The 25,372-nt window shown below is 41.6% G+C and overlaps 1 protein-coding gene across 1 annotated transcript; it reads left to right on the top strand.

Moving 5' to 3' along the window:
• The first annotated feature begins 1,784 nt into the window (after positions 1–1,784).
• LOC115664924 (putative receptor-like protein kinase At3g47110) lies at positions 1,785–4,950 on the top strand. Its single transcript, XM_030586799.2, has 3 exons — positions 1,785–2,135; positions 3,613–4,267; positions 4,529–4,950. The coding sequence occupies exons 1-3, from the start codon at positions 1,785–1,787 to the stop codon at positions 4,948–4,950; spliced, it is 1,428 nt and encodes a 475-aa protein (XP_030442659.2).
• The last annotated feature ends 20,422 nt before the right edge of the window (positions 4,951–25,372 follow it).

Below are 25,372 nucleotides of genomic sequence, written 5' to 3'. Positions count from 1 at the left end.
AAAATGTGAACCAAACCTTAAGTGTTTGACAAAAAAAACCCTAAACTCTAAGTAACCGGTTCCATTGGATCAGACCGAAACCGGACCGGACCGATAGTCCGGTCCGGTTCCCGGTCCTAGAACCAACCAGTCCAGTCTGCGGTTCCCAAAATTGGGAACCGGTTCTCTCGGTCCGGTTCCCGATTCCACCTTGGAATCGGACCGGACCGGGAATGTAACGACCTGGGTCCCACTCGCAAGATATTGTCCGCTTTGGACACTAAGTCCTCACGGTTTTGTTCCTCCAAGGGCAGCCCATACTACCCCCAGAAAAGGCCTCTTGCAAGTTAAGGCTTCCCAAGCCTTTATAAACTAGCCCAGGACTCCCCCCTAGGCAATGTGGGACAAGAGACATGCCCCCCTTGCCATCCTAGAAGCCTGCCAGGAGCCGCTCCTTGTCCAGGCCCTCTGGCCCCGGCGACCACTCCCCGCCCTCGTCGGACCGGGTTGTTACATTTTCCCCCCCTTTGGGCACAGCGTCCCCGCTGTGGCCCCACACGCGGTCGGGAGTCGGCTTTGATACCATTTGTAACGACCTGGGTCCCACTCGCAAGATATTGTCCGCTTTGGACACTAAGTCCTCACGGTTTTGTTCCTCCGAGGGCAGCCCATACTACCCCCAGAAAAGGCCTCTTGCAAGTTAAGGCTTCCCAAGCCTTTATAAACTAGCCCAGGACTCCCCCCTAGGCGATGTGGGACAAGAGACATGCCTCCCTTGACATCCTAGAAGCCTGCCAGGAGCCGCTCCTTGTCCAGGCCCTCTAGCCCCGGCGACCACTCCCCGCCCTCGTCGAACCGGGTCGTTACAGGGAACCGCTCACCCCTACCAGATCTGGCGAGGCCGGCCTCGCCTTTGCTGGGAGATGCCGGGCGCCGACGAGGCTTGCCCTCGCCGATGGCCGGCAAGGCGACCTCGCCGGTGGCCGATGAGGCAACCTCGCCCAGCTAGGGGCCGGCGAGGCTTGCCCTCGCCGGTGGCCAGCGAGGCGAGCTTCGCCAGAGGCCGGCAAGGTCGGCCTCGCCGGCCCTCCCCTCTAGCCGGTCGCCGGACCGGCGACTGGGAAAAAGTTAGGAAAAAAAAGATTAAAAAATTCGAAAAAAAAGCCACATAATTTCCATGTGTACAAGTCAGATCATTTTTTTAAAAATATAAATGCCACGTCAGCTTTTTGGCCGGAGTCACTAAAGTGATCTATTGTCCTCCGATTTGGCACCAAAGTGATCCGAAAAAAAGTTATGGCATCAAAGTGATCTCCGTACACGACTTATGGCACTTCTTGTGTCCTTTTGCCCATTTTCCTAGCAAAAGTTATACGAAATTAGGCTATAATAACCAAATTCCACCAACTATAACAACAATTTTATTCCTTTTAAACAATTCTATGGAAACCAATTATGGTCCAAAAGTATTAAATGGAAAAAATTCATTGACTAAAGTGACCAGTTTTCCTAAAAGAGAAAGAGAGCCACTAGTTGCATTTTATTTCACAAACCACTGCATGATACTCTTTACTGACTGAGAGATACTCTTTCCCTTGTTCTTTTTATAAAGCACCAAATGATACGCACAAAAAGAAGAACAAAAATAACTTTAAAAAAAGTGCTTCAAAAAGCTGTCCACATAAATCGACTCCTCATAAATTTCTTCACCGTTTCTATGAGCATTGATCCTGCCTCTTGTTTCTTCTTGCCTTGCTTGCATATCTACCCGCTTTCTTGTACTTTCAGTCATGAAACTCGTAAGCATGAGTTTTGCGGAATTTCATTCATGCCACTTGCTTGTTGGTATTGTTCTTGCACTGTGCTTTAACCAAGTCTCATCCACCACCAATGAAACAGATAGACTAACGCTGCTCGCATTTAAGGCCGACATTACCGGAGATCCTTTCGGTGTGCTCAACTCTTGGAACAATAGCATTGGGTTTTGCCAGTGGTATGGCATTACGTGCGGTTGCAAGCACCGGAGGGTCACGGTCTTGAAATTGCGATCACAAGGACTCTCCGGATCAATCTCTCCTCATATCGGAAACCTCAGCTTCTTAAGGGAGATGTTGCTGCAAAACAATACTTCAGTCAAGAAATCCCTCCAAAACTTGGTCGGTTGCGCCGCCTACATATCCTAAAATTATACAACAATTCATTGGTTGGTGAAATTCCCAAAAGCATGTCGGGTTGCTCAAACCTAGTCATCCTCTCGCATGGGAACAACAAACTAACCGGAGAAATTCTTAGAGAGCTCGGTTCAATGCCAAAGCTACAATGGTTCGATTTGGATCGGAACAATCTAACCGGGAGTGTGCCCTCCTCCCTTGGGAACTTATCTTCACTGGAGATCCTTTATTAACCAAAAACAACATGGGCGGGAGCTTTCCGCAAGTCCTAGGCACCTGACAAACTTGCTACAAATTAGCTTTCAAAGTAATAGATTGTCAGGTACAATTCCATCTTCGTTACTCAACTTTCTTTGCTTGTTGTGTTTGAAGCTGGAGACAATCGGATACAGGGGACTTTTCCTGCAGGCATAGGCCTCAAACTCCTAGATCTTGAATTTTTTAGCATTTGTTTGAACCAACTTGAGGGGCCGATTCCTCTATCAATATCGAATTGCATTAAGGTAGGATCGCTTCAACTTGCAGGTAATAGATTTTCCGGAAGAGTGCCTTCCGTGGAAAATTTGTATAAGCTTAGTAGGTTTCTCATAGCAGACAATCAACTTGGAAATGGAAAACCTGAAGACTTGAGCTTCCTTTGCTCGTTAATTAACACCTCCAAATTAGAGCTCGTGATGGGGGGAACAAGTTTGGTGGGGTGTTACCTAAATGCTTAGGTAATTTATCCACTACTCTCATAGGTTTTTCTTTAGGCATGAATCAAATATCTAGTGAGATTCCAGAAGAAATGGGGAATTTTGTCAACCTAAAAGTACTAGTAATGGTTAATAACCAGCTTTCAGGTGTTATACCCTCAAATTTGGGGACTCTACAAGATGTAGCGAGGCTGGTACTAAGTGATAACAACCTCGGAGGGACTATCCCATCTTCTTTAGGAAATCTAACCAAGTTAATTCAACTAGTCTTGGTGGGAACAACTTTCATGGGGAAATTCCGCCACATCTATCGAATATCTAATCTCTTGATATGCTTGTTCTGTCTAATAACAATCTCGGTGGTGCCATTCCTCCGTAGCTCATAGGTCTCTCCTCATTAACAATCATTCTGAACTTGTCTCGTAACCATCTAATTGATGTTCTACCCACAGAAGTCAGCAACTTGAGGACTTTGACTGCGCTGGACATCTCCGACAATTTGTTGGTAGGTGAAATCCCCAGTAGTTTAGGTCATTGCACTACAATGACATCACTGAGGATGGGGGGCAACTTCTTCCACGGGTACCAAAATTTTGTTGGAAACAATGAGCTCTACGGCGGACTACCAGAATTTCATCTCCCCAACTGCATCTCCAAAAGTTCCAAGAACAGAAAGATAAATATAGCGATATTGTCTGCTTCTATTATTGCCGGATTTCTTGGGATAGCTCTTTTTTTTAACTTTTATATATCTTTGTTGGTTAAAGAAGAAAGCAAATGAACCAATTTCAAGTTCGATAAATGATTCACGTCCGAACGTGTTGTATGGAGCACTCGTAAAAGCAACAGATGGTTTTTCTTTGACGAATTTGATCGGTGTTGTAAGCTTTGGTCATGTTTATAGGGGGATACTCGAGGACAATGGAATTGTTGTTGCCGTGAAGGTGCTTCATTTAGTCCATTGTGGTGCTTTGAAGAGCTTCATGGTGGAGTGCAAGACATTAAAGAACATCAAACATCGAAATCTCTTGAAGATACTATCAGTTTGCTCGGGAAGTGATTATCAAGGAAATGATTTTAAGGCCTTAGTTTATCAATTCATGGACAATGGAGGCCTAGAACGATCTCTGCACCCAATCACAATATCTCATGGGAATGAACTCCCGAAAAAGTTGAATTTCATTCTGAGGTTAAATATTGCTATTGGTGTTGCTTCTGCACTGGATTATCTTCATCATCAATGCCACATCCCCATTGTTCATTGTGATCTAAAGCCAATTAATATCCTCTTAGACGCGAAGATGGTCGCACATGTTGGCGACTTTGGATTGGCTAAATTCTTTCTTGGATCATCCCTGGATACTATAGTTAATCAGATGAGCTCAATGGGTCTTAGAGGGACAATTGGTTATGCTCCACCAGGTAATCTCTCTCTCTCTCTCTCTCTCTCTCTCTCTCTCTCTCTCTCTCTCTCTCTCTCTCTCTCTCTCTCTCTCTCTCTCTCTCTCTCTCTCTCTCTCTCTCTCTCTCTCTCTCTCTCTCTCTCTCTCTCTCTCTCTCTCTCTCTCTCCTTGTGTGATGTTTGGTAGCTAATGATAACTCTTATAGCCTTAAACACATTACATTTTGATTCGAAAATCCACACTCCAATTTGACCTGCAGTATGATCTAAATGTGTGGTAGAATATGCAATGGAATGCAGGGTTTCAAGAGATAGAGACGTCTATAGTTACGGCATTCTCTTACTAGAGTTGTTCACAAGCTTGAGTCCCACCGATAATATATTCAGAGACAATTTGACTCTTCATAGTTTTGTCGCAAAAGCTTTGCTTGGACGAGTACTTGAAATTACAGATGGCGTTTTGCTTCAAGAAAGAGAGAGCCATTTAGGGCCCTGTAGTCCCCAGCAAATGCTTTTCGAAAGCGATGGCAGATTTCAAGAGTGTTTGGTTATGGTGTTCAATATTGGAGTCGCTTGTTCGTACAGTATGCCCGGAAGATGGATGAGCATCAGCGGAATTGCAAATCAGTTGCAACAGATTAGGGAGAAACTCTTTGCATTGGGTTTACATGGAGAAGATGATTTACTAACAGCTTCTGTTTAGTTGTCATACCTTTAGGGTTTTTTAAGCAAACGCAAGCAAACAGGTAAATTCTATAGCTGAAGAGGATTGAATTTTTTTTCCCTCAAAATGATAGTTGATCATTATTCCCCATCTATAAATCTACATAATTAAACTAGCACAAGGCCTATGGTGCATACACATTCTTGAGTACTGTTGGTTTACTTAGAATTCTTTTTTGGTGCCATAGTATTTTAAGTGTAATCCATCATAAATTGCCTCGCTTCTCTTTTCTTTTCATTAGTATGATGCTTATTAAGAGAAATTGCAATCGATTAACTATTGGAAATCTTATTCAAAGGAAAGCTTGGTTTTTGCAGATTGACGGGGAATGGCTCGCCATTGCTTTGTTTCAAAATAATCCAACGGCAAGAATTCATATCTGTTTCTAAAGCTATGTTCGGTCAGCTACAGGCAATATTGTTGCTTTGGTGGGTGAATAAGGATGTATAGCTTTCGGATTCGGCATTCTGGAATGCAGTAATTCGAGGACACGTATTGACTGTTGATGTGTGGAGTAGGAATTATCCAAGAACGCTTCAGTAGAATAGTGTACCTTGAGTGTATTGGATTTTTCTATGGGTGCAAGTGCAAATTATTCAGTATTGATATTTCTGAAGTTTACTGCTGTCCTTACTTTTATTTTCGCATTTTGATAAAGTTATTAAATCGCCTTTTTTTTATTGGGAAAACACTTAATGACATATGCATAAAACTTATTATAGATATATCGATAGTCACTTATTTCACAGGGGATTTATTAACACATGAATAAGCAACTTATAAAGGTAGAAATTACTAGCTACGTCAAGAAATTACTAATCACCAATATGCTTAAACTTACTTCTCTAAATAAATAGTGATTATTAGCATGGAGAAGTTACTGAATTTAAAGAGTTTGGAAGTGAAGTTACTTTTCATCGTGACAAATTTAGTAGTCATCGATATGCACACGCCTACTTTCCCTGGTGAAAAGTTACTAGAGTAAAAGACTTAGTACAGTCCTTTTTGGCCAGAGCAACACTTCAAGTTCACCTTTGAGTATTAACGCTTAACTAATTTTCGGCATTGGTTGACTTCAAGTCAACATCTGAAAAGCCATCTAGATGGATCGATCGTCTATCCCTTAATACACGCACTTATATAGACACAAGTCCAAGAACCTCTGCTATGTATGCCAACATCTTGACTAATCAAGCTCATAGCATTAAAAATGCGCAAGTATGCTTAGAGACAAACGCTGAGCAATTACTAGGAAACCCACATATGCTTTATCATAGGATTCTTGTCGCTTTACATGGCTTCCCTTGTTTTCATTCACCTTTTGAAGATGATCACTACCGATGTTTCATCATCTTCTTCATATAGTCTTCATTCGTTTCACGGAAAACAACTTTCACAAAAACATTTTCCGAATTTTCCAACGTTTATTTCACAAAAAATAAATTAGTCATGGAAAACATTTTCCACCAATAGAAAAAACATCTTAAAAAATGGGAAAAATGTTTTCCGCTTTTTCCGCTTCTTAGAAAGCAGAAAACATTTTTCATATCTTCTTTCACCTTACTTTGTCACGCCCCGAACCCTACGAGCGCGCGATCATCCCTCCGAGGTCAATTCAAGTGCAACGTCCCAGGACACGTCGCCAACCCAAAACCCAAAACAGAGAACAATGCACAAGCGGAAGCAAACAAACACCCGTACAAATTAAAACCACATGACCAAGGATCGCAGTAATACCATAAATACAACTTGCACTAATAACAGGGATTTACAATATCCATTATAACATAATAAACACATAAAAACCAAAACGGGTCAACAGCCACCAACATCGAAAGGGAGTACGTGGCTCAACGGTCAGGCACTATATCTAGCCGGGGCTCCTCCCAAATGTATCGGTACGCCTGCCATCCTCAAGGCTGGGGGTCTGAAAAGTTGAGTTTAAACAACAGTGAGAATAAATCTCAGCAAGTAGGCCCCCTAAACCTAAACTAGGCTAACATGCACCTCCTGACGAGCACTAAACAATACACAATCCAGAATATAAATGATTTAGGCCCTCGAGCCCAAATCCTAAACTCAATTGGCCCTGCAAGTTAGGCACTTTATAAATTCACAATAATAACGCAGAACTTAATCGTGGCACATACATAACATCACTTGATCACAACGTATGTCATGCATATGCTCATACTCATGCTCATGCTCATACTCATGCTCATGTCTCATCAATGCACTTTCGCACACTTGCACTCTTGCACACTTGCAATTTACCAATTCTCCTCCGACCCGCATAAAACTCATCAGGTCCGACCCGCGTAAAACGCATCAGGTCTATCACTTCGAGATCGATCTCTGGCCCGCGTAAAATGCATCAGGCTCATGACACAAAACCCGCGTAAAACGCATCAGGTTGGTCATCTTCCGGTAGTCCGAGCATCGTCCCACGTAACACGCCTCAGGACGGGTTCAATACCCCGCGTAAAACGCATCAGGGCTTTATGTGATCACACGTACACAATCACCAGTTATTATCTGAACCCCGCGTAAAACGCATCAGGGCATTTTAGGTGATCACATGCTCATGTCATTCGTGCACACTCGCATATGCACATGTTATGCCAACGTTCGAGATGCACACTCATGGCCATAACGTTCACACTTGGGCATTTAAGAAATTCACAATGAGCATTCAATTGCACAACACCACTTGTTCAATTCACAATACAATATGCTCAATTTACACCACACATATTCAATTTAATGAATCAATATGCCCAATCAATCAATTAATTCAAATCAGCCATGGTACATCATCGGCACACGAAAATCACGCAATTAAGCCCTTAAACTTGCACAAGTCTAAGGTCCACCAAGCCTATCCTTTCTCGGCCACATAAGTACCCAATCCCGGCATCACATAACCACTACCAAGCCATAAACAATCAGCCACTTAATGGACAAATCAAGCACACACGGCCATTCACAATTAATCCTCAATTTCGCCGAACAAGGCCCGATAAATTCCACTATGGCCAGCCACTAATCAGTCCCCTCTAGGCCTCCAGTCCACCTCCAAATCATCACATTAGGCTCCCAAATCCACCACATAAACAGCCACTACACGGCCCGATTGTTGCACCCATTAAAGTCTGCATTTAGACCATGATTAATCAACATAGTAATCCAATTGAGCCTACACTAGTCGGTCACCAACCAGATCACCTTAGGCCACTAAATCACTTCCAAATCATCACATTAGACCACAAAAATCACCACGAGAACAACCACCACACAGCCCACAAATTACACTCGCTTAATCCACATTTTTGCCCGAATCACGGCTTCCATGACCAGCCACCACGCAGCACCTCGTAGACCACTAAACCTCATTTAAATTATCACACTAAGCCATCTAATTAGCTACAAGGTCAGCCCCTAACATTCTCCACCAGCTAACCCCTAAATTACCCTAATTAACCCCTAAAACTCATCTAGAAATGTACATTAGCCTAACTAGGGTTTAGGGTTGTAGTCACCAAGGTTCCTAAGCTCCTAACAAGGCTGACCAAGTGGGGAAAATGGGCAGCCCGAGCTGGTTCCACGGCGGCGCAAGCGGCGGTCCTCGACGGCGCTAACGGCGGCGGTGCGCGGCTAATCCGGTGGACGACGATCCAAGGCGGCGAAGGGGAGGGGAATGCTGGTTGGTGGAAGACGGGAGAGAGAGAGAGAGATGGTCGGGATGGTGGTGGTGCTAGGCGGCGGCGGCACCCCGGCGTGCGGCACCGGCGAGCGGCGGCGGTGACACTCCGGCGGGCGGCACACGGCCGAGAGAGAGAGAGCTTGCGGAATGGAGAGAGAGAGGGAGCTGGCCGGCTTGGAGGAGAAGAAAAATGAGGGAGAGAGAGAGAGACTAGAGTGTTTATGCACAAATGGGCTTAGTGGGGTTGGTAACCAACTTTGCAACAATGACCATCTTGTCCTCATTCCAATGGCCATGATCAAGACTTGCTAAATATCTTGGGGGCATTATGGTCCTCAATTTTCAGCATTATTGAGCTGAAACAAACTAATTTAAAACCCTAAAATATTCTCCAAATGATCCCAAAAATTCGGAATACAAGGTTAGGGGCACAAAGGCAAAACGGTAATTTTCCGGTCCCGGGTCAAATTCCCAATTTTCGACTCTATCGATCCCAAATATGTTTGGCCACACTTTTACGATGTTGTCCTTGCAAAAATAGTCGCGCACGCCCATGAAATTCGACACCCAAGTCCGGACTCAATTCCACGATCGATTTCGCTCGATTTGCGATTTTAGCGTCTCTCACTAACGGGCGGCTGTTTAGGGGTTACGCGTATCGACCTAGGGCTACTCGAGTCGTGAGGGTCTCGATTTCCCAGAGAGCACGAGGATTTATCGCTAGTTCCGGGGGTCGCGATCGTTCGGAATAAGTTCGGGATCGTCCGCCACGCGTACTCTTGGTCGCGCGGAATCACCCGCTATCTGATCGTACGTCGTTGGCCAAACTGAATCCGTCACTCTCCTTAGATCGGCCCACATTGGCACAAAATATTCCCTCGTCACTTCTTGGAATCGGACTCGATTTACAGTCGAGTTCTTGGGTCCACGCACCGTTTTCCTAGTTAGCCATTCCCTAATGGTCAGTATCCCGAGAATGATCAGTTCTGGGCGAGACTCACTAAAACGAAATGAGAAATAATCATCTATTTTATTAATCCCGGAAGTGGGTCGAATTCAGGGCGTTACATACTTTCTTTATAATACACATTTTCCTTTTATTTTTCTTTTTTCTTTTTTATTCTTTAAAATATCAATCTTTCTATTTTTTTCTTTGCTTTTTATTTTTTGCTTCTTCCTTGGCCGGTCGCTAGTAACTAGCAGAGAGCGAGCTCGAGCCTCGCCGTAGGCCAGTGAGGCTCGAGCCTCGCCGTAGCTCGCCAGATTCCCGCAAGCTCGAGCTCACCCGCGGTCGGCAAGCTCGGGCCTCGCCAATTCTGGCAAGGTCGAGCTCAACCTCGCCATAGGCCGGCGAGGCTCGAGCTCACCTATGGCCGGCGACCGGGCAAGGAAGAGAATAAAAAGAAAGAAAGGGAAAAAAAGAAAAAAAAGAAAATTAATTTAATAATTAAAATAATTTTAAAAATCTAATTTTTTTTGTAGTTTTCCTAGAAATCAAATCGGATACTGAACGGCGAAAAATATTTTCCATTTCATTTTTAGGTATCAGCCAAACATTGGAAAATATTGTCATTTTCCTTGGAAAAAGACTTTTGGAAAATATTTTTCACAAAACGAACGGGCCTTAATGATATGATATGCCACAAGAACTCTGAAGTTGCTCGATTTCCTTGAGATATATGTTTTGAATTATGTCAGTGCACTTGCCATTTGTTGCTTATTCGGAGCATCCCAAATGTTGGCTTGAGTAACGCAAACATTGGTCAAAATGCAGTGCCCCGAAAACTCCATGGAGAGATAGTTCATTAATAGATTGGGGGATAAGTAATTCGACTCATTCACATCCAGATCATAAATATTCAATGGATACAAAACATCCATGCTTTGGCGCTTGATGCAACGGTCCCTTCACATGGCTAAATCCATCTTCAATTTGATATATGCATTGAAGTTGGAAGCTAGTAATCACCGATCAACCATATTATTCTAAATTAGAATTTTAATTTTTTAAATATTAGAATTTTTAATCTGAAGAAATAAATTAATGTGAATTTTATTTTGTTTGAATTCCTTTTCTTTGTTAGAAAAGTGCATCCGAAGGCAGATGAAATTGTTTAATTTGTTTTGTATAAGAGCACTCTCCATTGATAGCTACTCTATCTATATCGGAAAAAAAAAATCGAAGTAGGTCAATTTAAATAGATTTTTCTTTTCAAATTTGGTGGGCATCTGAAATAACTAGTGAATTATAACTCTATTGTACCGCAATTGGTGCACATTAGTCTTCACCTCCTTTTCAGGGAGAGCTAATACTTGTTGGGCCCTTTGGTTCGCTCTCCAATAACCATGGTCTGTAGGGTTTGTAACCACCCCTCTTACTACAAGATGCTTACCTAGCCAACATTTGCATCTGGCTCTACCCTTCTTATAACGGATTGTTGTGTAACAAGTGTTGAGGAAAATTCCTAATGAATTTTGAAGTTGACAAAACTTTCTATGATAATCTTGTCAATCTGACATGCATTCCATTCTAGGAGAATTTATTCTGGAAGCTCAGAAGGAAATGTCAGACTTTACAAGTTCTCAGAACAAGAAGTTCAAATTCAGAATGAGAAGTTCAGACTTTATCATAAAACTCATTCAGACTCTATGAGAAATATGTTCATTTCTTATTAAAAGAAATCTACTAATCTAAGTTCTGAAAAAGACGAAGACGCAAAAGTTATGCAGACGCAGATGCAGAAGTATTTCAGACGCAGAAACAAAACTCATTCAGAACGAAATATAACAGCTAGTGATCTGGCATGGATTTCACAAAAGGAAATTTTTGATTGTCTCAATCTAAGGCTATAATTGATTGACAATCCAACATTATGACAAGTATGCATTATAATAGATAAAGCTCTACTTATGAAACCAAGATTCCGATTGTATGGGCGACCAGAATTTGTGGGATTCAGATTTTGCCTACAAACGGCTACTCAATTCATTTTATACAAATCTGTCCAAGATGAAGATTGGAAGATAATCATCTGAAAATTGTTCAACGTCTAGTTTGGAAGTGGAGGAGTATAAAAGGAGATCAACGAGAAGCAGAAGAAATAGAAAAAAAAAATCGAGAATCAACAAAGTCCAAAGTCCGAGAATCAACAAGTCCAACAAGTCCAATCTAATCCCCGTTGACCACCGCTTGGAAAAGAAGTCCTTGAACCCCGCAATTGGTGAATTGGAGTTGGAATAAAAATAGCACATCAGTTCACAAAGTGGAATTTCAATTCGTGTTACACAGGAGGAAGACAATTTTGGGCATTAGTGGGTGATCTTTACTCGTTGCTGGATTTTCCGTGGTTATTTCCTGAGCCCACGTCGAACCAGCTGCTGCCCCTCCGCAATCCCGACATCCTCCGAAGTTGCTGATCACCTCGAGTCCCGACGCCAAGCCACTGTTGTCCCAGTGCCTCGTGGCATCCTTACACTGCTGTGGCCTTATTCTTCTTTTGCAGATTGACTGGGAGCACCACCGCGCGCACCACTGTGCCCGCTGCCAAACCGATGCCACTGCCATTGTGGTGTCCGTGAGTCCAGATTAGCCGAGCTGCTGCATCCGCAGGCCATCACCATCGCCGCCGCCTCTCATCGTCGCCGCCGCGTCTGCCGTCGATCACCCACCGTTGGTCACCGTCCCGATCCGCAAGCCCGAGTTCGATCCGAGTTCAAATTTGGAATTATCCGCCAATTAGGTAAGATTATCCGAATATTTCTTTTAAATATTTAATTTCCTAGTTTCGGGTGTTTGAATATTTCGTGAATATTTTGGTGGATAGCTAGATATCTTAGGGTAATTTTGTGATATCCGCAATATTCAAAAAATACCCAAAATTGGGAATTTTCCCAAATTTGGCAACGTATCCGGACAACTATCCGACCTTATCCCTAAGGTACGATACGCGGCGATACGGAAAATCGTTATCTTATCCATAATCACTTGGATACGATAATAGATTTTATTTGCTTTCCAAATTTGAACAATCAGCTTTCCGTCAATATCTATAACCCTATAGATATGACCGTTAGTTTGATTTCTTTGCCTAATTTGAATCTGATAAGAAGAATTTTGCAGATTGCGTGGATTGTTTGAACATGGTTGTTATCTTTGTTTAATTGTTTTCCTTTTAAATAAAGAAAATCCAAAAATTTGTTAGTTAGATTTAAATTAGAAATTTTGCATGCTTAGGGAATCTTAAATATATCCAAAAGAATAAGATAATTATTTGATTTAAATTGGGATTTAGGGTAGCATATTTCCTAGTTTAAATTAGAGATTATTTTAATCTTTGTGGATTATTTAGGATATTTAATAATTTCGAATTTTAATAAAAATCCCCAAAAAAAAGAATCACTTTAGGATAGATCAAATCATTTTCTCTAGGATAGATTGCATGTTAATTTGAGTAATTTTTAATTCCGAATTTCATTTGAAAATACCAAAAATACGTCATTAGAATTAGGTCACGTTGTCGCATGACATATAGTTTGCATGTTAGGCTGCATTAATTGCATGTTAATTTTTGCACGTCATTACATATAGGTTAGTTTTCATTTAAATAAGTGAAAATCCTAAAAAATATTGAGTGAACTGCTTGTTAATTAGAAATCATATTAGGACTGTTGATGTGATTTTCTAGCTAACAATGCAGATGCTTACGTTGCTTCGAGGTAAGTAATTCTCCCAATCTTGCAATTTATTTAATGTTTTGATTATTGGGTGTTACTTTGGTGGTTTGCGCACCCGCATGATCACCTCACATGCTAGTGACTAAGTTAAAATGGATCCAGACTGCCTGCATAAATATTTTTGAAAAGAAAAGGTACCGAAAGGGCGTTAGATTAGATCTAGCGTAACCAAGTCCCCGAACTTAAAGTCTCTGGTTCGTAGGAATAAAACATATCTCCCTATGTTTTATTTAGGTTTCTAATCGACCTACCGCAAATAGATTAGTGGCGACTCCAAGCATGAAAGCATTTACGTGTTAAAAACTTAAACCCTAAGTTGCGAATTGGTAGGGCTTGGGAGGGCTCGAGTTAGGCTTAGTCCTAATAATCCATTAGGCTGAGAGAAATTTTAGGTCACGACAGCTTGGCGACTCCGCTGGGGATTTGAGTTAAAACTCTTAGTGGACTTAGGCCAGTTTTTCTTTTCAAAAAATATTTTTTGTTTGGCAGCGAGGATCCCAGGTACGTCCCTAACATTTTAGGTGTTAAATGCTTTTACAGAATGGGAGGTATAAGGGGAGACGTGATTGTTAACCCTTGTTTTGCAGGGAGGTGTTTGGATGTATGGTTTATTTTATGCACGAAGCGCCGTATGATATAACCTGTTGTGCATGCCTTGCATTTGCACTACACCGCACACACTACCCGCTGCCGGATCTGGGCGGCATAGGTTTAGGATGGTACTGAGACAGCGGACACCCCGACCACACCCGCGTGGTATGGGTCGCCCTTCTTGGTCCCGAAAGTTCTTTCACGGTGTCATTGAGTTCCCACCACGGTTGCACCCTTTGCAATCCGGGTCGGCTCCTTGACTAAGCCGGAGTCAGGGGAATCCCAGCCTAACCACCACCATGACTGGTTTAGCTCGGTAATCCTCGCGTCTCCACTTTGCAAGCCAGAGTCTAGATAGAAATCGAATCTCACATTTCATGCGCATGTCTATGTGGTTGCCATGGTCCTACCAGGTGAAGTAAGTCTTCTGAACCTTTATCTTGCAGTTTACTTATTTTCTCGTATTTTTTTTGGGTGGTCCATGACAGGTCTAGGTAGGTTTTAATTTGAAAGCCATAATCATTGAGTCCTTTGAAAAGAAAATAGAAAGAAAGAAAAAAAGCCTTTTTTTAGAGAATTTATTTCCTGGGTGTGTCATAGGTAATTATTTTCACAAGAGGTTGTCATCATTTTTATAACAAAAAATGGCGAAAAAAAAAACTTCAGAGAATTTGTTTTCAGTTCATAGTTTCTAGGGAGTCTTAATTTTTGGTTTTCCTAGTTTTATGATTAGGGATTTCGATGCGTTTATTTCCTAGGTTGTGTCTAGAGTGTTATTTATATTTCTTTGCTTAGAGCACTTTTCCATAAAGTCTCATTCGTATACGAGTATTTTTATGAATAAACAAAGAATGAAAAAGACTAGAAAGCGTGTCATGGACCAACCTTGTCTTGACCATGTGCTTATTTGGTTCATTTCTCTTAAATTAGGTGACTACGGATCATCCACAGTTATCGATCCGTCGCTCGAGCCTCGCCAAGGGGCAACCTTGCCGAGTTCCTTTGTTGTTGCTCTTTCGCCACCGTGAGCTCATTGCCCGGAGCAAACCGTAGCTCCGTCCACCACTTGCCGTTCTCGTGGCGACTGCAGCTTCTCAACATAAATGCCGTCCGTGTCTTTGTTTCTCGGAGCCTCATATGTCTGCTAGCCGCCAAGCCGAGACGCCCCTAGCTGTGAGCCACCACCGCGAGGAAGTTGATACTCGAGCTAAGTGATCATGGATCGTCGACCACCGGTTGTTCCCGCCTGGCCACGAGAGAAAACAAGTAATCAGAGTGAAGTGCTGAACCGCCTTGCTAATATCGAGAAGGACCTGAAGCAGGCCTCTGTCATCCTCCAACAACTCTCGAGGCAAATTGCGCATCTGTCGGACTGCTTGAAACAACTCACCATGACCCGTCCCTTTCCTCAAGGGCCAAGGATGATGATTCAAACGAAGCCCTTCAACACCAACTCGAATGACAAAGCAGTCGTACCTGGCAGTACTATTGAGTCCCTGATCTTAGGGAGTTGAGCACCTTGCGTCCAAAGTTCGTAAAGCACGAACAAGGTGATCGGGATCCACTCGTTCCAACATCGCGGCCCCAGCAAAGCAAAGCACGACTACTCCCTGGATGTCAAGACAGCCCACCGAAACACCCGTTCTCTAATCGACGACAAGGCGCTAGAAGACAATTCATTTCTCTCCCCGGGTCTCTATCCCATGTATTGACGATCCTCTGGGAAAAGGGCTTGCTTTCCACTGAGCCGAAGCGGCCTAATCCTGAGCGGTTCTCCAACTACGACCCATCCAAAAAGTGTGACTATCACCTGGGAGAAGTCGGTCACTCCACTGATGACTGCTATGTTCTAAAGCACAAGGTTCGGGACCTCTTAGATACTGGGGCATTCACATTCCGTGCTTCGTGGCTCTGCCAAGGCCGAGACGATCTTCTCATAGTTCCAAACATCCGGACCACACCCCCAAGTCCTGCAAGAATGATACATGAAGAGAAGAAGGTGATCGACACCCTGGGGCAACAGAGCGGCAAGTTCGACTACTACGTGAAATACTCGGCTCCACCGAGCTTCTATATTGACCCGGGTGATATTGTCCCCGATGGATGGGGAGGTATGGATGATCCAACATCTCCAGTGACAGAAGATCCTGATGATGCGATGGAGGGAATCACTGCCCTGTTCAATAACATGCTCATTGGAGCTATCGAGGAAGGACTGTTGGAGGGAATGGGCACTGGCCCTCAAGAGTGACATCTTTACTTTTTCATACACTCCCCCTGTGTGGGAAGTTTTACTGCTTTTTAGGACTTGCCCCGTCTCGGGAACTGCTTTTTAGGATTTTTCATTTCTAGGACTTATCGTTGCAATTTCCATTCAATAAATGTAATTAATTTGGTGATAATCAATGAAATTACAAATTATTTTTATTTTTGAGGGCATGTTGAGGTACATCAAACAAGCCCGGTGATGATATCCAACCAATAAGAGAAAAATATAGTCTAAGGAGAATTCTGAGGCCTGGGCTTCTTCATGTTCCCTCGCGTTAAAACTTTTTTGAAAAGAATTTCGAAAAAAAAGTCACAAAAAAATCAAAAGAAATAAAAATGCACTGTTTAGCCCCGTTTGTCCTTCTGAACCCCCTACTTTATGTTTCAGGGGCAATCTTGTGACACGTGAGGGTATGAAAATGGTCCAATCTGATGAATCATGTGCAGCGGAGCTTGATCCCAATGACACCGACGAACTCGACGATTCCTCAGATATTCAGCGCGATCTAGAGCGGCATGAAAGGCCCAAAGTCCTCACATCAGACCAAACTATCACTATTAACCTGAGTGATTCTGGAGAACCCAGAAAAGTGCAGAGAGGGGCAAATGCCCCTGAGAGTGAGACGAAATGTCCCGATCCAGTTGCCGCATGAGTAGGTAAGTCTTTCAACCAAAAAGTGTGTCAAAGACACTTCGAGGTAAATGATCTAGTCCTAAGGAAGATACTGCCAGTTTTTCCTGTTCCTGGGGGCAAATTCGCCCCAAACTACATCGGTCCATACGTGGTTAAAAAGGTGCTCCCCGGGAGTGCCCTGATTCTCGCAGAAATGTACGGTCATGAGTTTTCCACGCCTGTTAATTCTGATGCTGTGAAGATGTATTATCCCTGATAAGATCTAACATTTTTGCGGCAAAAGTTTTCAAGTGTTTGGTTTTATACTTTGAGTCACAAACATTTCACTTACGAATAAATAGTTTCAATCAATTTCAAGTTAAGATGTGTGCATTGGCTTTAAATTCTGCATGGTTATTTTGTCGGTCTGCATCATTGATTTCAAAAGGGGAATCTATTTGGACAATCCGATAACTCATGTGGAATGAATTGAATGTGTTGAATGAGGTACATCGGGATGATGAAAGGCAAGCCCTATCCTATATACAGTCCCATGCACTAATCCCCAGTGAGTTGAGTGGAAAAATTCCATGTCTGCAAGGTAAAGGGTTCTCTCGCGAAAGGTACGGCGACCAAAATGTCAAGAGGCATTTCATTTCTCTATCCTAAACAATACAGGTTATCCATTGTTTCGCCACTTTGAGCCCAAACACTTGGTGAAGTTCTTTCAAATTACCCCTGTCAAGAACCACCCCAAATCGGGGCAAACTGGAGGTAAGCTGACATCGTGAGGTGAGAAAAATGGATAGAAATTTTTTTGCTCACACTTGCATCAATCTTCAAGTGTTGCTATTGCAAATGAACTCAAACATTAATTCAAGTGCCTTAGGATGATGAAGAGCGGTTCTTTCTCTATCCTACACACTTTATCCATTGCTTAGCCCACTTGAGCCTGCAATTTCATTTCATAAAAACCCAGTTGGTGATCATCCCCCACACTGGGGCAAGGCAAAAGTCATCACTGTCCACGCAGCATATCCGGAGCGCCGATAGAAGACAAAGACCCTGAAAGTCCAAATGTTAGTCATTCTGTCAAAACACGCCAAAGTGTGGCTGGCCAATATATGCATTGTAGACAGTGTGTGTCAAAAGTCAAAAATGAAAAAAAAAAAACTAGGGGGCATGAAAAAGCAGTGTGCCTGGTAAAAGCAAGGCCAATGCCCGTGAAAAAAAAAAAGAAAAGAAGAAGAAGAGAATGAAAGAAAAAAAATGAAGAAAAAGGAGAGAACTTCGGAGTAGAAAATGTTAAGATGTGTCAAAGTCATCCACAGTCTTAAGGAGTCAAGTGATAAGCTCTCGAGGCCAATGGAGCATCTACCGAGAAGACAATCCCTGGCGGAAAAGAGGACCGGTGATAATGCCGAGATGATCACCAACTCTCACCCCAATTATACACATTTTGAGCCTAATGATCCATTCATTTCTCAACTCATGAGCCTAGCCTACGTTACGTCCCTTGTAAAGTCTCTTCATATTAGGGCACTTGAACTAATGTAGGATTCACATGTTTATAAGCTTAGCTCGAAGAAGTGCGAGCAAGTCCATTTCTATCTCATTTTGCAAGGTTCTTGACTTGTAAACCCGGAGACGATTGCGGAGTATTTTCTTTCAATAGCCTTGACTCAATGAGTCCCCTTTTGCTAAGCCATTGACCAAGCCCACGTTACGGTCCTAGCAAAGACCTCTCGGATTGGTAAGGTTGTACCGCTTGCGAGAATACTCGGACCCTTGTCGACATGATGATGGTGATATAGAGTGATTTTCATAAATTAGCCACTTTTCGATGAGAATGAATGAAAGCCCTTTCGGACTGAAAGTCCCTCATTTGACGTTTTCAAGACACCTACTTGTGAGTTCATATTGTCTTATCATGATTTTCCCCAGTGAAATTTAGTAATGCTGATTTGACAAAACTGTCATGCATGAAAACCAGTTGAATTTATAGTGCATGAGTATATGTGTTCTTGATTGTCCATGAATGCATATTACATGTTGCCTCAAACCGTGTCCAGCAGGAGACACGTCCTCAAGAGTCAGAGATATCAACAGGTAAGTATATCTCTATCCCTTGGATGTCTATGACTATCCAGGTATCCCTAACCTGTTCGAGCAATTGTTAGGTCCCATATTTGATCATTTTGTTGTGATCTCTAGACACCTCTAACGATATCTAGGCATCTATTGATCAAGTCTTTTCAGGTACCTCTGATGATATCCAAGTACTTTGTCAAGGAACCCCTGAACATTCGGGCTAGCCCTGGTTCAGCTAATCGTTAAGTATCTGCGACGATATCCGGGTATTTATTGATCAAGTCCTTTCAAATATCTTAGATGATAACTAGATATTTTGTTAGGCACACTTTTCACATAGTCTCAGAAGATATTCCCCCGTGACGTGCCTATGAGGGAAGGTATAGGCACAGCGGCCAAATCTTTACAAATGCCTATGGCGATGTATAGGTATCTCGTAAAGGTCGAAATATTCTCCCAATCTCAGAAGATATTCCCCCGTGACATGCCTATGAGGAAAGGTATAGGCGCAGCGGCCAAATCGTTATGAGTACCTATGGCGATGTATAGGTATCTCGTAAAGGTCGGAATATTCTCCCAATATCAGAAGATTCCTCCGTGACACGCCTATGAGGAAAGGTATAGGCACAGCGGCCAAATCTTTACAAGTGCCTATGGCGATGTATAGGTATCTCATAAAGGTCGGAATGTTCTCTCAATCCCAGATGTTCCCCCGCAGCTTACCTATGAGGAAGGTATAGGTGAAGCGGCCAAATCTTTACGAATACCTATGGCGATGTATAGGTATCTCGTAAAGGTCGGAATATCCTCCTGATCTCGGAAAGTTCCCCCGTGTCGCACCTACGATGATAATTAGGTGCAGCGGCCAAATCTTTACGAATACCTATGGCGATGTATAGGTAGTTTGTAAAGGTCGGAACATTTTCCATTTTGCTAAATCTTTCTCTCGAGCACCCCAGATGATAACTGGATGCCTCGAACTTTCTTCGTGTGTCTTGACTAAACTGCAGGTCACCGGAGCCCCCCCCAAACAGCTTATCAGGCAACATCTTTGGGACAATGCCCAAGTGATTGTCAACCAACAAAGTCGGAGTCATGCCTCGAATTACGCTACCACTCTTGTCAGGTATGTAACTCCAGGTATGTTTTATTCACGTCAGCATGCATCATTTCATATTGCATTTCAAAATGGGACTCATACTCCCACAAAAAATAACATTCATTGCATTTTCACGGCCAAAATTTAGGTATCATTTAGTCTTTGAATGCAACATCTTCGAGCTCACCTTCAAAGAGGGGCAGCTGTTGACACCTAAATTTTGGTGATCCCGTTAGGTAAATATTGCATAGAAAAATTAGGGATTAAATTTTAACCCCTAAACAAAAATATTAAAATTGCGTAGCATATAGTTTAAGTTCATATAGGTTAGTTGCATTCCGTATCGGACCGGCGGTGGCGAGAAAGCTAAAAATTCATCGCGTAAACCGAGCTTAAGCACTCGGCTCACTCAAGGGATTGGGGGCTGAAAATCACAAGTCTAGAAGGCCTTGGTTGTCTTAATTTGAGCTTAAATCAGTCCATCAAGCTTAATTAAAGAAAAGCCCAAATCAATTCAACCCATTCGGAATTAAAATAAAATTAGATGATAAAGCCTAAGCCAAAGCCCATTAGGACTAGGAAGCCGGTTAATTAACCTAGGGTTGCGATATAAATATGTCGTTATCTTTTAATAATCGAAGAGGCTCTCATAATTTCCAAAAGACAATTCCTGAGAGCCAGAGCGAGACACGTGAGCAAGAAAAAGAGTAAGAGAGAGAGTCGCTCGTGCAGGTGCTCGCCCCACCGTCGCGCCGCCTCGCGACCGCACCATCTTCACCGCTCCTCATCGTCGCCAATCCCGCGAGCCACCGCCGCGACGATCATCGCAAAAAAAAAATAGAGAGGGAGGCTAGTGTTGCTTCCTCGGCAACACCCACGGTACACGAGGAAGAAGACGTTCGTGACGGAGTGCACTGGTCATCCGCACTTTACTTAACTTCTTCACGGGGCCCATATAAGTTGTTGAGGAGAAGAAGACAAAAAAAAAAGGGGAGGCTGATTCTTCATCAATATCCAATATTTGCATCCCATTATTATTCTTTTCCTCTTTCTTCTTGCACCACCACTGAATTCCACGTGCAGAAAGCTATCGTCAGCTTTGGTCCAATCTAATCCCCGTTGACCACCGCTTGGAAAAGAAGTCCTTGAACCCCGCAATTGGTGAATTGGAGTTGGAATAAAAATAGCACATCAGTTCACAAAGTGGAATTTCAATTCGTGTTACACAGGAGGAAGACAATTTTGGGCATTAGTGGGTGATCTTTACTCGTTGCTGGATTTTCCGTGGTTATTTCCTGAGCCCACGTCGAACTAGCTGCTGCCCCTCCGCAATCCCGACATCCTCCGAAGTTGCTGATCACCTCGAGTCCCGACGCCAAGCCACTGCTGTCCCAGTGCCTCGTGGCGTCCTTACACTGCCGTGGCCTTATTCTTCTTTTGCAGATTGACTGGGAGCACCACCGCGCGCACCACTGCGCCCGCTGCCAAACCGATGCCACTGCCGTTGTGGTGTCCGTGAGTCCAGATTAGCCAAGCTGCCGCATCCGCAGGCCATCACCATCGCCGCCGCCTCTCATCGTCGCCGCCGCGTCTGCCGTCAATCACCCACCGTCGGTCACCGTCCCGATCCGCAAGCCCGAGTTCGATCCGAGTTCAAATTTGGAATTATCCGCCAATTAGGTAAGATTATCCAAATATTTCTTTTAAATATTTAATTTCCTAGTTTCGTGTGTTTGAATATTTCGTGAATATTTTGGTGGATAGCTAGATATCTTAGGGTAATTTTGTGATATCCGCAATATTCAAAAAATACCCAAAATTGGGAATTTTCCCAAATTCGGCAACGTATCCGGATAACTATCCGACCTTATCCCTAAGGTACGATACGCGGCGATACGGAAAATCGTTATCTTATCCATAATCACTTGGATACGATAATAGATTTTATTTGCTTTCCAAATTTGAACAATCAGCTTTCCGTCAATATCTATAACCCTATAGATATGACCGTTAGTTTGATTTCTTTGCCTAATTTGAATCTGATAAGAAGAATTTTGCAGATTGCGTGGATTGTTTGAACATGGTTGTTATCTTTGTTTAATTGTTTTCCTTTTAAATAAAGAAAATCCAAAAATTTGTTAGTTAGATTTAAATTAGAAATTTTGCATGCTTAGGGAATCTTAAATATATCCAAAAGAATAAGATAATTATTTGATTTAAATTGGGATTTAGGGTAGCATATTTCCTAGTTTAAATTAGAGATTATTTTAATCTTTGTGGATTATTTAGGATATTTAATAATTTCGAATTTTAATAAAAATCCCCAAAAAAAAGAATCACTTTAGGATAGATCAAATCATTTTCTCTAGGATAGATTGCATGTTAATTTGAGTAATTTTTAATTCCGAATTTCATTTGAAAATACCAAAAATACGTCATTAGAATTAGGTCACGTTGTCGCATGACATATAGTTTGCATGTTAGGCTGCATTAATTGCATGTTAATTTTTGCACGTCATTACATATAGGTTAGTTTTCATTTAAATAAGTGAAAATCCTAAAAAATATTGAGTGAACTGCTTGTTAATTAGAAATCATATTAGGACTGTTGATGTGATTTTCTAGCTAACAATGCAGATGCTTACGTTGCTTCGAGGTAAGTAATTCTCCCAATCTTGCAATTTATTTAATGTTTTGATTATTGGGTGTTACTTTGGTGGTTTGCGCACCCGCATGATCACCTCACATGCTAGTGACTAAGTTAAAATGGATCCAGACTGCCTGCATAAATATTTTTGAAAAGAAAAGGTACCGAAAGGGCGTTAAATTAGATCTAGCGTAACCAAGTCCCCGAACTTAAAGTCTCTGGTTCGTAGGAATAAAACATATCTCCCTATGTTTTATTTAGGTTTCTAATCGACCTACCGCAAATAGATTAGTGGCGACTCCAAGCATGAAAGCATTTACATGTTAAAAACTTAAACCCTAAGTTGCGAATTGGTAGGGCTTGGGAGGGCCCGAGTTAGGCTTAGTCCTAATAATCCATTAGCCTGAGAGAAATTTTAGGTCGCGACAAAATGTTACCTTGACCAAGTATTGCTCATGTTGACAATGAATCTTAGCTGATGTTGGGCAATATTATTGCAGAGGTTATATAATAGGGGAGCAAGAAAGTTTGTTGTCTTCGAGATTGGCCCAATTGGGTGCATCCCAACGATCGCGAAGAAATTGAAGCACGATGGAGTATGTGACGAAGGATCGAACCTACTAGTTTCCTACTTCAATCAAATGCTTCAACCGATGCTAGAGAACATGACATCCAGTCTCTCGGGATCAATGTTCGTTCTTGGTCGAGCGAATTCGTTTGGCTACGATGTAATAATCAATCCCTCCGGATATGATACAACCTCAACTCATATGAATCGAAAAAGGTTTACCATGATTAAAATTACATTTAGCTATTCATTACTGGGATTAATTTCACGGGGTCGGATCCATCGTAACCATCGGATCATGTGACATCAAATGTGAATCCAATGGATGCTTTTAGATCTGATTTGCTCATGGAAGTGAGTCCTGCTAAAATATTTTTTCCCGTGTTGAAATAGGATTGACGGACTCGAGAAACCCTTGCTACACGACATGGGGAAACGGAACTTTACTGTGTGTTCCGTTGCTAACCCCGTGCCCTAATGCCAATAAACACTTCTTTTGGGACGGATATCATCTGACCGATGTGGTTTCCTCAATCATAGCTTCTTGATGTTTCAACAACACAAAAGTCTGTTGTCCAGTCAGCGTACAAGATCTCGTAAAGATATGAACATCTCATTTGATTAGTCCTATCTACGGCTGCTTATCATCTTGGGTTATCATCATTGATAAGAGGTCGTCTTGTTTCGCCAATTAATGCTTTGTTTGATCGTCTAGGTTTCTAACCTGGACATAATAAGATATGAAATCCAGGAATTTTGTAACTTCATATCCACTGTTTGGTGAATTGCAGTAATAAAGTCATATATTTTCACATCTTATCATGTTCATTATTTGGCATGAACAGCACATCAGTGTAAATGAACCTGAAAATGCACAAGCAGAAATTATAAGAATCTCTTACAATTCACTACAATCAATCCATCAATCTATCCATGATTATTCTACGATCTAAATCTTAAATAGCAAAGGAACTCATTGCAGCATTACAGAGTCATAAGTTCGACTATAACAAGAAATGTAAACGAGTTACAGCAATATCGACGAGCTATATCTACTAGCAAATGCCGAATCCAGTTAGAGGGAGAAAATATGATCATTTACCTTTGCAATTCCGAAAAGTATAGTACTTCGACTGTCTCGCCTATTTCATTTTTATTTACTTGTTTTTTTATTATTTTCCCTCTCTTTTTTATTTCTTTTCTTTTATTATTTCTTTTGTAATCCCTTCCATCATTCCATAATAAAATTTTATTAAATAATTAACTATACTAATATACCAATATATGTAATAAATATAAAATACTAAATATATATATATATACACACACACACACACACACACACAATATATATTATAGAATAAAAAGAAATTCAATTATATAAATAAAAATAGGAATAAATATAAACAAAAATTGTTGTTATTTTTTGTTATTTTGAATTTTTTTATATTATTATTCAATTGTTATTTATATTTAATTATTATTTTAATTTTATTAATTTAAGAAGTTTTTTATTCAAGAAAAATAGCTTTTTATACCATAAATATAAGAAATTCTATCCACCTTTATCACATATCCTCCATGGGATATTTTTATCCGGTCTATATGTCTCTTATATTCGACTTTATCCTATGTTGGGTACGAACCAAACACAAGATAGGATAAATTTCATCCTATCCAATTTTTTATCCTGATTACCAAATGTAGTCAAGACAACCCTCTACCGACAGCTACATACAACAGTTACTAAATTTGAACAAAGAAATAACTATCTAATCTTATCAGTATTTACAAGAAGTTATACGGTCTCCTATGATCTATCAACACTGATCTGCAAAAAGTTATAATAATCCTATAGACATAAGTACCCAATAGTTAGGTTCTTGTCAATTCTTCATTGCTGGTTTCGAGTTCCAACACTTACTAATGTTAGTTTACTTAAAACTCTTATTTCGGTGCCATAGTATTTTAAAATGAATCCAAAATAAAATGCCTTGCTTCTTTTCTTCTTATCATTTGTTTGATGCTCATTAAGACGAATTGCGTTCTTTTCTTCTTATCATTTGTTAGATGCTCATTAAGACAAA

Source organism: Syzygium oleosum, unplaced genomic scaffold (assembly GCF_021117445.2).
Source record: "Syzygium oleosum isolate NSW1041296 unplaced genomic scaffold, Sole_v2.1 Sole_v2.05, whole genome shotgun sequence".
In the NCBI taxonomy this organism is placed as follows: Eukaryota; Viridiplantae; Streptophyta; class Magnoliopsida; order Myrtales; family Myrtaceae; genus Syzygium; species Syzygium oleosum.
This window is presented reverse-complemented; position numbering and strand designations above follow the sequence as displayed.